Raw genomic sequence first — 11,187 nt, 5'->3', positions numbered from 1 at the left:
TTTTCCTGTGTTCTTCTCCCCACGTTCCACACCTCAAGGACAAGGGAAAGCTTCTCAGACCAAGGACACACTGCTGCGTCCACACAAGTAAACATTTTCACTACCTCACACAGTTTTAAATATAATTAGATAGCATTTTGTTATGCTTGATCATAATTACTTCCCAAAATATCAGCCCTCCCTTTCTTTTTCTCCTGTTTTTACCCAGTTTTCTTTCTCCTTGATTTCTCTCTAAAGATTTAATTTTCTCTTTTTTTTCTCCCCACAAGAATCTATTCATGATCCTATGAGCTCTGCCCATTCATCCGTTCAATTCCCACCTGCAAAGAGCCAAAATCCTAGGAACACACTTGAAACACTTCTGCTGTACAGTTTTATTTGTCTCCCAGTTACATTTACAAATTGACTCATAAAAGATAAGGCCGTTTTCAAAGTGAACCCTACCCGAACTAAAAAGTTTCTCTTCTCTATACACGTCATCAGCTTCAGAATTGCTGATTATATTTAACACAGTTTCACTATTCTTGTCTTTGAGGAGCTCTGCAAAAGCAACATGACAGTTACATGCCATTTCAGTTCAGAAAGTTAGATTTCTCTCTCTCTTTCCTTCCTTCTTATTTACCTGAAGCTTTTTGGGGCTTTCAAATGTGGAATTCAAATGACCAGAGACTGATGCTATCCCACACTAGCAGTTGTGAACGTAGTGCCAAGGCAGAGACATCTCGCAGCATTTCAAACCAGGCTCTGCTCAGAAACATAAACATGGAGACATCATCTGCTACTAATGTTACATAAAAACTCATTCATCTATTTAACATGAAATTGACTTCTGCAACAGAACCAGGAGTAAGAACTGTTCAGAAAACAGACAGGAAATGTTTCCACAGAAATAAGATACAAGAGTCAAATTTATTCAAAGATTCACTTCAGTTTTAAGCGTTTCTGGAGAGAGAAGAACAAAGCTCTCCCCAGGAGAGGGCAGATCTGTGCACAGAATGGACCAGCATAAAACCCTGCCTCCATTCAAGCACGTAGCAATTCCCAGAGTGAAATCAGCAGTGCTAAACTTAGTTTTGTTTTGAACACACATTTCTTCCTCAAATCAGCTAAGCCTGCCTACCTCTTTTAAATCATAGTTCTGCAATTTAAGTTAACTACAAGCCTTTACTCTCACTTTTTTAAAGAGATTGAGAAATAATACTGAAAAAGATATTCTTCTACCGGTGTTCATAAGCCTGGGACTTCCAGAAGATTAAAGTTACTAACTGCATATGTACTGGTTGTACATACCCAGTAAGATAATGCAGCTTATTTAATATTTTTCTTATGGCTATCTAATCAGTCCTATCTCCAGCTACTTTTAAATGCCTCCAAATCCCCAAGTTTCAAAGCAGAAGGCAACATACTCAGAAAAGCAAATTTACGGGATATCCATGCCCCCAAAATAAGAAGTTTTCAAATGGTCAGGGCAGTCCGAAGGCAGCATGATAACATATAACGTTCAAACAAACTATCTTAAAAGCTGTCTAATACCAAACCTCTAAGTTTATGGTATTGGTCTATAATCAAGCAAGTGCAAGGTAAATTTTTATGTTGTTGTGCTGCACACTAATAAGTAGTAAAAATAAACTCACCAAAGCAACGGCACACCCCTGTATGAGCTGGCTAAGTTGTGGGTGACTTGGCTGTGTAGAAAGAACATTATGTTTATTACATTGTTCAGAGTAGATATATATAAAAAAAGGCATATATGGTATCTTTCCCAAGATATTTTACCAATAACATTAACAGAATGTACCTAGAGTATATGGTTTATAACATGTTCCTCCTCTAAATGAGAGGAAATACAAGATTTAAAGATGTTTAAAAGAAAACTGCACTGAAAATAAATGTAAATGTGGAAAAAAGCCAATATTTCTTAGTTTTTTATTTTTACAGCAGTTTTCAATGCTTCATTATGTAACAACCTGCTGAAGCTTCACATTGGCTTGAATAACACATTCAAAATACAGCCTGAAACTGTTCTGAAATATTTCCTCATTCCTGTACACTTTCACTAAAACAATCCTGCGTGACTAAGAAAGCCAAGCAGTTTCTTACACAAACACTCCTACAACATTAGAAAGACCACGTGATCCTAAAGACCAGTGAATTCAGAGTTAATTGTTATTCTAAAGCTCCCTACCTTCTTTGCACCCCTAAATAAAACAAAAGACTAAGGTCAAGGAGACAGGGGAAAAAAATGTTTACAATGCTATTTACCATAACACTAGTAGTTTCAGCATCCAATTTTTCCCATTGCTTCTTCACAACTGCAGGAAGAGTTTGAAGCTACTGAAAGAGGTCAGTATATTCCCCCTTGCTGTGCAGAAACACGAGAGGTTAAAGGAATAACTGGAACTAGTTTCTCCATCACAGAGGCAGCACCTGTCACATTATCTCGTCCACAGAGAGCAGTCCTGTGTCTTACAAAGAGCAGCTCCTCCCAAATCCACTGGCTATGCTGAAGGAATCTCACAGCCTGCCCCTTTGGCAGGGCAGCAGGATGCACTCACCCACTCCTCACCTCACTCTCCCCAACATTGTACTTCAAAATTGGTGTCACCTGCAGGAGGCTGAGAAGGGAAAGCTGCTGCAAGGGAGCATCCTGGTTAGCACAGACGGCGCTGGCACCTGGAGTCACCAAGGGGGACTGTGAAGACCTGAACTCCAGCAGGACTGCTCTATTTTTCACACATGACTGTTAAAATGCAGAATACTCTGATAAGGCTTTTCATTGCATATAAAAAGAGTGTCTACATGAAAAGAGTAACACAGAACAGCAGAAAACAGAGGGGTGAGTGGCCTACCTGACTGCACCCCACACTGCTGAGAAGATGGCAAAGTAGAGAAGCTGAAGCATTAAACTCAGCATTAAACCATGAGATAGCATTCAACAGATCTGACAAAGTGTTGGAAAATATATTTTATTCCTCCTGTAGCTAAAGTGATGACACCATACAAGTTCCCAGTCATAAGAAAACAGCTTTTGGTAACCGAACCATTAATTTTGGCATTATTACTGTAGATTTAAAATGTTAAAAAACAAAAACAAAGCAAAAAAATCCTCTACAGACTGAAGTCCACTTATTTTTTTTTTAATATGTGTATTTTCATGAAGCCCACACTGTCCACCACTGTGTGTTCAATGAGCCTGGCTGTGTAAGGAGGCTAGAAATAGCAATCATCTGAACTGAATACATCAATTCTCCAACCATAAACAGTCTTCATAATTTAAAAAATTCACCACATAATTTAAAATATATCAAAGACACTCTGCTTTTCTTTCAGCTAGAATGTACCAACATTACTGCTTGATTTTATGAAAGAGCTTGCAAAAAATACATCAACTTCAAAATGTACAGAAAATAGAGAGCTGATGCACTTGAATTACCTGATATATTTAGAAAGAAGAGCAAGCTAGGAGTGGAGTATCATATCTTACAAGTATTTAAACACGAAAGCCACACTATATACACCTTTCTAGTGTAGTGCAGTGTTAGTTACATTAAGGGTATTTTGAAAGCATGTACAAAGAACTGCAGCTCTGATTTACTTAAACTTGATCACGTAGACGGGCCAGTCTCTGTGACAGTTCGTCCTGCAGAAGTGTGGAAAAAGAGAAAAGGAAAAAAAGAGTAATATGAAAATTAATTGTTGCAAAGTTTTGCAATGGTGAAGCAATTTCATGTCAAGATGTATGAAATACATTTATACAAGTCATAACAAGATTTGTTAAGAGTAGCCAGACTGCATTAGACCACAGCTCCATTGAACTATCTTGTTTCCAACAGCAGATACCTAGAAATGAGGACCATATCAAGTATAGATAATTTTGAGGTGTGATCTCTGCAAATGTAAATCAGAATGGAATCCTTCAGAAGCCAAAAGAAGCCCAGCTGCACCCTCAAGTGACCGAGGCTGGTAATGCTAGGAGGATATAGTAGTAGATAGAACTTTTTTCAGAGCATCTAGACAAGGTGAAGCTGAACCTTCAAAGATCTTGGAACTTGTGGCATCTCAAACACATTTCAGTTAAGAGTCCCCTAGAGCCGTGTGTACTATAATGGGATTGGAGGAGTAAATTGCTTGCCTTGCATGTCCTCAAATATATTCCCAAGCATGGAAAAAGCAACTCTTCAGTATCTGTGCAATCTTACCTCAAAACGTGCCCATGCACAGGAATTCTAAGTTACTCATCTATAGCAAATAGACTCCTGGGCATTATTTCTTTCAGATCTTTTACACATTACAGGGAGAAGAAAAAGGGCTAGCTGGGAAGTGGCTGGATTTATCACCTAGGACAAACAGTTTGAACTCTGTGAAACACCATGCAAAACTGCATCAGAAATTTAGAAATTTACTGTATTTACTCAGCAGGCAAACATACTGTTAAAATTATTTTGCTTTTAAAAACTTCCACTAGGACCTTACTATGGACAGATACAATCTGATCAGAATTTAGTAAGCTTGCTTTGACTGAGTAAAGCATTAATTCTTATACCCTGCTCAACTAGAAAGGATTAATTCCTACTGAACCTAGTACTTACCTGTTCTGCTGAGGCAACGCTTGTACCAACAGAACCTGTCTGTCCTTGAGGTAGTTCCATGTTCAGATCAAGGCTGCAGTTAATAAAACAAAATACAAAGGAGTCAGGTATACAAGCTTAAAGGAAGAACACAGATTGACAAATGGCATAATATTTGAGATAACACTGGGTCATTTGTGTCTTAAACACATGAATATATGTGTATGCATATGTAATTTGAAAAGAAAATATGATTTATCACCAAAAGGAAATCCTTTACTATAACTAGCAACAGATAAATAAATTCTCCTTAATCAGGGCTGACCAAAACTTCTGTTTAACAAAGGCACATTAGAAACAGCATGTACATGAATGACAAAAAGATATGAAATCGACGTAAGTCTCTGCAGAATTTGCCAAGAGTTTTCATCTTCAAACCAAAGTGAGACTTCCAAGTTATGTGTCACCAACAGAGCAAGTAAAGTTCTCTGAAATACTCCACAAAAGCCCAAAGTTTTACATAAATAATGATGATCCATTTGTGCAATGTGTAAAGCAGAACTAGTGAAAATTTTAATGGGGAGTTCTGGAGGGAGTAGGGGTAAGAGTGAAGAGATGTTGCTAATGATTGCTGATGCTAAAGCCAATCCAAGTAAGTAATAAAAGGCAATCCTGACATGACAAGTGAGCTAGTGTTAGAATAGCCTTCGACACAACCTCCTCTGCACGCTGGCATTTGAATGGAAGTAGCTTTGAATGGAAGCAAAATTAAATAATAGCAATAAAAACAAGAATAATGTCCAAAGGTGAAAGGAGAATTCTTAAGTGCTCCAGCTCAGAGTTAACCTTAAAGTGTTGCTGGAACTGACATTTATTCAAGCCATATTCACTCAAACATGTTACTTACCCTGCTTCATCTGCCATTTCTTGTAGAAGCATATCCACCTGGTTCTAAGTTAGAGAAACCAAAATTCAATCAGTATCATGTTGTAGCTTGTGACAAGTTCTTCCACTAAGCTGTGAAAATTATTTGTCAGAAAATCAATTTAAAGGGAAACATCTTTGCACAACTCTGTACTGAAGCACCAGAGGGCACTATATGAACTGAAAAACACCAGCACAGCTCAGCTTGTCAAATTCCCATTACTCAAATTTCAACTTCTGAACCATGATGCTTATTATAGAATGAAGCTTACATGTAGGAAAAAACAATGTGTACTTTAATATGATAAGTATTATCAACTGCTAATTATTAACCACTAACCCAGTGTTTTGCATAACATGGAAAAGAAAACCCTTCATATCCAACAGATATGATTTATTGGATACGGATTTAAGTGTACTTATTTACAAACCATTATAGTCAGAACATTTCTCTATTGAAATAACATTTTTCTGAAAGGGACTCTCTTAAGCACTGCTTAAGAATTTATTTTAGTGAACACTTATCTGACTCAAAACAAGTAATTAATCTTTTCACTGCACATGCTATTGCTAAATTCATTGGTGACTAATATTTTGTTGATATCAGAGATTTAGAATGGTTGATTATTTCACAGTACATTTTGCTTTCAGAACTGAATCTGCAGCATCTTTTGGCTCTAAAACTCATTAAGAACTCACCAAAACACTGCCTACTCAATAGAAGGGCTGAAACTTCCAGTATTTAATATAAAGGCTGCAGTAGGGGTGAAAGGGAACACAATACAAATATGTGATTCTCTATATTTTTGAACCAGCTCCTAAATCACAAAGTACAAAGCCGTAGGGAAAAGCCAAGTGGGCAGAGAGAAAAGCAGACACTATTTCTACATTCTTACTTGTGGCGTCGTTAACGTAGTAGTGCTGCTCATTGTGTCTTCCATCTGTTGTGTCTGAACATCTAATGTTTCAAACTGATGCTCAAATTTGTCCATTAGTGCAGATATCTACAAAGAATAAGAATTCAGTCAATGATCTGCAGGTAGGGGAAGAGCAATCCTTCTCAGCAGGCAAAGCTGTAATCACACAATAACTAGGACCACTCACAACCTCTACAGCTCATCTGGTGTCATGTTCACCCGGCCCCTCTAGCAGGGCCAAATCTGAAGTGAACTTAACTTTGAAGTTAGAGCAGGCTGCTCAGGGCCCTGTGCAGCCAAGTTCGGAGCATCTCCAAGGACGGAGACTCCACAACCACCCTGAGCAACCTGTTCCAGGGTCCAGTACTGCCAAAAGATTTTCCTTATACTTCGTTAGACCATCCCTTTTATGTAAAACTTCCATCCACTGCCTTTAGTGCTTTCTGTGTGCACTCCCAAACAGAGTAAGTTTATATTTACCTTTTCCAGGTTCATGCTCTTCAGTGTGGCATCCATAGATTTCACTACCCCTGCCATTGACTTTGTTACCTGAAATGAGATAAAAATAGTAGAGAAAATTCTGTTATCAAAAAAAGGAGGGGAGGGGTGAGGGCAGGGGACAACAGTTTATAAATAAACTCTTCTCTATCCAAGAGCTCCTACAATACCAATTAGTTGGGCAAGCATTATTGCTATCCAGAGCCTTCACCTTTTTTTGATGCCTCCTAATATTTCTGGAGTTTACAGATTAACTCATTCATTTGTGATAAATGTTCTGAGCTGAAACTCACTAAAGAGAGAGATCTCTATGGCATGCTAGAGAGTCTCAAGTTGGTAAGTGTCAAGAGCTGGATATGAAGTACTTATTAGGGGATAGAATAAACTTTGCCTGAAGAGCAGGACAGTAGTGTATGACCATAACAGATTACATGAGTTAAAAAGGTTTCTAGAATCAAGAAGTCTTATGACTTTATGCATTTGGAAAGTGAAAGGAGGAGTATTCACAATAACCTTAACAGCCTAACTAGGGAAGGCCCTGTATCATTAGCAGCACGAGCAGTTAAGAGCCAACTAAGGTTACAAGCTACTAGACAGTGAGGAGCAATTAATTTCTAAACGGGAACTTTCAGTAGAACTCCATTTCCCGATTCACCATTGACTGCATCTAAACCCAAAACTTTTTCAGCTCATTATGGGTAGAATTAAGACACTTAGAGATTGGAGGTCCTGTCCTTGCAACAAATTCAAATTAAAAAACAGCCTTACCTTGCCCATCGTCACTGCAGTCTGAACTCTTGCTGCTACAGCATCCACCCTGGCACTCATGCGCAAGAAATTAATAGCTTGGTTCTTCTGTCGGATGGCATTTTCTGCATGTATCCGTGCAACTTCCATGTTACCCTTCTGGATTGCCTTTTAAAACAAACACCCGCATTTTAACTTCCCCTGGTCTCTGTAAACAGGATTTCTGGAAGGCCTATTTCATTTTTTATATAAGCATTAATCCATCTCAATATTTTCATGAAAGCAGGGGGATGAGGGTGGAAATCCGCAACAGTTTCTCCAGTTTAAGTTGTGAACACCTAACCCCTTCCCCAGGATAGAGATATCTGGCACGCACTTTAAGCAGGGGGTTTTACAGGAGGTAAAAAAAATTCCCTTTTCCTAGAAATGTTTTCAGTATTAACTACCAAATACAGATACCATTAGCATGACTATATTTCATAGACAAAAGTTAAATAAATTTAGGCTCTTTACTACTTCAAGGACAAACTATTTTGAGGTTTTTCTTCATAAGCACTTCTAAAACCAAATGATGAGATCATTAAGGTAAAACATTTGTAGCTTTGGGAAGAATGTAGTCTCTATCAAAACACATTCTAGACAATTTTCTAAGGAAATAAATGCCACAAACTGTTTATAAAGGGTACATCCTTATACTTAACATGTATGTTAAGTTTTATAGTCACATAAACTTAAATCACAAGCATATATCACAACAGTATGTGCATGAAGAGCAGCAAAGATGATTAAAAAAACCAGAATTTTCTGCTGTAATACACAAACAGATTTTAAAAGCATGTTTTCAAATTCACTGCTTACCTTCTTAATTTTAGCCTTTTCGGCCTTTTCTTCTTTATCGCATTTTTTTGAGTTTCTGCTAAGTTCTTTTGCAGCAAACTTCAAGTTGAAGAGGTGTTCTACAGCACAAGTTAAGGGTCCAAGAACAGGATCAATACTTCTGTAGTGTATTTTGCTTTCATTTCACCACCAAACCTAACACATATTCCATTTCCTCCTTAATCACATTAAAACTCGCAGGATGTGATTTAAGTAAACCCTTGAAAACCACACAACAGGGAGATCTACCAGTTGTTTCACACTTACAGCACCCCATACCATTATCATCTAAGTGCTAAAAGGTAAGGTCACAGAAATAGGTTCAGATCAAAAAACATCTCCCCCAAACATGAAAAACGTTTATAGAGCAGCATTAACGGGCCAACCTGCAGACAGGACTGTCCTGTCAGGCACCAGCAGGATCTCAGATTTATACTGCTTACGGAGCTCCTTTTTGGAGCAGCCTCCCAGCTGGGTCTCTCAAGTGATTCAGGAGCATCTTGATAATCCTGTCAGCTGACTTTTTGGGAAAGAACATCTGAAGTCAGCGAGGAAAACTTGGGGAAAAAGAAACAGCACAAAAAGGTTTTTGTTTCCCTCAAGTCCTGCTAAAGCTACAAGATCTAAGATGATCACAGAACAAGACTTCATCACAATGAAGAATCATTTATATTAAAAAGTTAGTGAGGGAGAATAAGTATGTATTGCCAAAAAAAGAAACCCCAAAAAGCACAGATTTAAAATCTTGTTCATGAAAGTTCTCAAATAATAGCCTTTCCCAAACAGAAATGAAGTGGCGTGAAAGAAATGTAGAAATACATAAAGCTTTCTCCTTTCCATATCCCAAAAAGAAGAATGCATCAATATGATGCTTAACAGTTAAATGAAAGCACATAAAGCTAAATATTATGAAGTATTTGAGTTTTTTGAAGGTTTTTTTTTTGCATTTTTAAGCCCATGATTTATTATTTATTTGATTTTTATGGCTGCTCACATTTATGTTTCTTTGCTTTAAACCTAGATCACCACTTAGTGATCTGTTCACAAACACAGGTTAGGTGAATTAGGTAAATTAAAGCCGGAAATCTGATACTTCCAGGTTATTCATTCAAGCACCCTTCAGCTCAAGCACCCAGAATAGCTAGATAAAACATGACATCACTTATTTACAGCAAGTGCAGGGAAAAAACAGCTTTCCAGAGCCTGCTTTGAAGCAGCTTCCTCCATTACTCACCTGGGACACCCGCCCCGACACCAGAGCGGCCGGCCCTGCCCTCTCGCTCCTCTTCCACTCGTGACACCAGCGTTTGCTCCTCCCTGCAAGCGGCTTCGTGGCCCAAGCGAAACCTCCTCCCCAGCCAAGGGGCTCTCGGGCCATCCCGGCCCCGTCCCGAGCAGCGGTGCTCACCGCTGGCTGCAAACCGCAGCTACACAGGGCCAACTCCCTACTATAACCTCCTAGGACTTGTTGGGTTTAAAAAAGCGCAAGTTCAGGTATAGAGCCAGCTGGTTTGAAGGGTTTTCCCCACCTTCTTCCCAACATCAGAGAACGCCAAGCAGTTTACTGAGCTGACAGCAGCCACTGCTTGGGAGAACTGCTTTTAGATGCCACTGGGCTGGCGATGCTGACTTTATTCCAGGCTCAGCATAGCATTTTTCCTGTTGGACAGCATTCCAGGTATCCCTAGGTTTTGGGCTAACCCGTAGTGCCAGCAAACAGGTGTTTTTGGCACCACACTAACTACAACTGAACTATAAAGCTCGAGGCTGAGCTGCTCCTTTCCTGCTCACGCTACAGCAAGGGTTAAGCACTCTGCAAAACAGGCCAGGCCTGACGAGGCTGTCAGACGAGCTGGGATCCTTCCTGGTTTCATTTTCAGAAGCAAAACCCGCATTCGGGAGCTCTGTTCACACCGGCGGCTCGAGGCTCCCTCCCCGGGGAAGGGGCTCCTGGAGCCCGTGCCCCTCACAGGCCCCTCCGGCCCACAGGGCCGCGGCGGCTGCTGCTCCGTCGCCTCCCGCCGCGTGGCTGCCCGGCTCGGCGGCTCCTCCGCACCCAGCGGTGCCGGAGCCCCCTCGCCCTTCACCCCCCGGCCCGGGGCCGCCGCTCCGGGGCGGCTCCCGGCGAGGCCCAGCGCCAGGCCGGGCCGCCGCGCGCCGGCAGCGGGCAGCCCCCCCGCCCGCCACGCGGCCCCAAGGATACTCTCCATGTTGGACATGGCGGCTCCGCGGCGGCGGCGGCTCCCGGCCGAGGGCAGGGGAAGGGGGCGAGAGGCTGCGGCCCGGCGCGGCGCTTCCCCCGGCTCCGCTTCCGGCTCCGCGGCGCCGGGGCGGGCCCGCCGCGCGCCTGCGCGCCGCCTCGCGGGGCGGGAGCGGCGGCCGCTGAGGCGGCGGCGGGGAGCGATGGAGGCGGCGGCGGCTTCGGCCCCCTCCGGCCGCCCCACGGCGACATCGCGCCTCGCACCCGCCCCCTCACGCTGTCTGGGCACGAGCGGGCACGATCTTGTCTCGTCTTCAGCCCTTCCTGCCCCCTGGTTCTTCACAGCTGCCCCTCCGCATCCTCTTGTCACACTCTTTGCTCCTCTTTCTCCTCTCAGCCCCTTCACGCCATCTTGCCACACCGTCCCCCTTCATGGTGTCTTGCTTCACACTTGTCC

General features: G+C 41.6%; 1 protein-coding gene across 1 annotated transcript; it reads right to left on the bottom strand.

Moving 5' to 3' along the window:
- Positions 1-3,167: 3,167 nt before the first annotated feature.
- CHMP1B (charged multivesicular body protein 1B) lies at positions 3,168-10,876 on the bottom strand. Its single transcript, XM_088538434.1, has 8 exons — positions 10,734-10,876; positions 8,513-8,610; positions 7,676-7,822; positions 6,890-6,958; positions 6,389-6,496; positions 5,476-5,519; positions 4,590-4,662; positions 3,168-3,640 (listed from the first exon to the last, which is right to left on the bottom strand). Exons 1-8 carry the CDS (start codon positions 10,747-10,749, stop codon positions 3,596-3,598), a joined length of 600 nt encoding a protein of 199 aa, XP_088394560.1. The 5' UTR covers positions 10,750-10,876; the 3' UTR covers positions 3,168-3,595.
- Between the last annotated feature and the right edge of the window lie 311 nt (positions 10,877-11,187).

The sequence above is a fragment of the Tinamus guttatus genome, unplaced genomic scaffold (genome assembly GCF_059628265.1).
Source record: "Tinamus guttatus ecotype Peru unplaced genomic scaffold, ASM5962826v1 Tinamus_guttatus_pri_ptg001087l, whole genome shotgun sequence".
Taxonomy (NCBI): Eukaryota; Metazoa; Chordata; class Aves; order Tinamiformes; family Tinamidae; genus Tinamus; species Tinamus guttatus.
Note: the sequence above shows the minus strand (reverse complement) of the source record. Positions and strands in the feature narration are given on the sequence as shown.

What these genes read in the sequence shown, in the direction of transcription:
- CHMP1B (XM_088538434.1), bottom strand. An exon ending in AAAAGGCTAAAATTAAGAAG is followed by an intron (nt 7,823 to 8,512) that starts GTAAGCAGTGAA and finishes TTGTTTTAAAAG; the next exon opens with GCAATCCAGAAGGGTAACAT. An exon ending in GAAATGGCAGATGAAGCAGG is followed by an intron (nt 4,663 to 5,475) that starts GTAAGTAACATG and finishes TATTAACTGCAG; the next exon opens with CCTTGATCTGAACATGGAAC.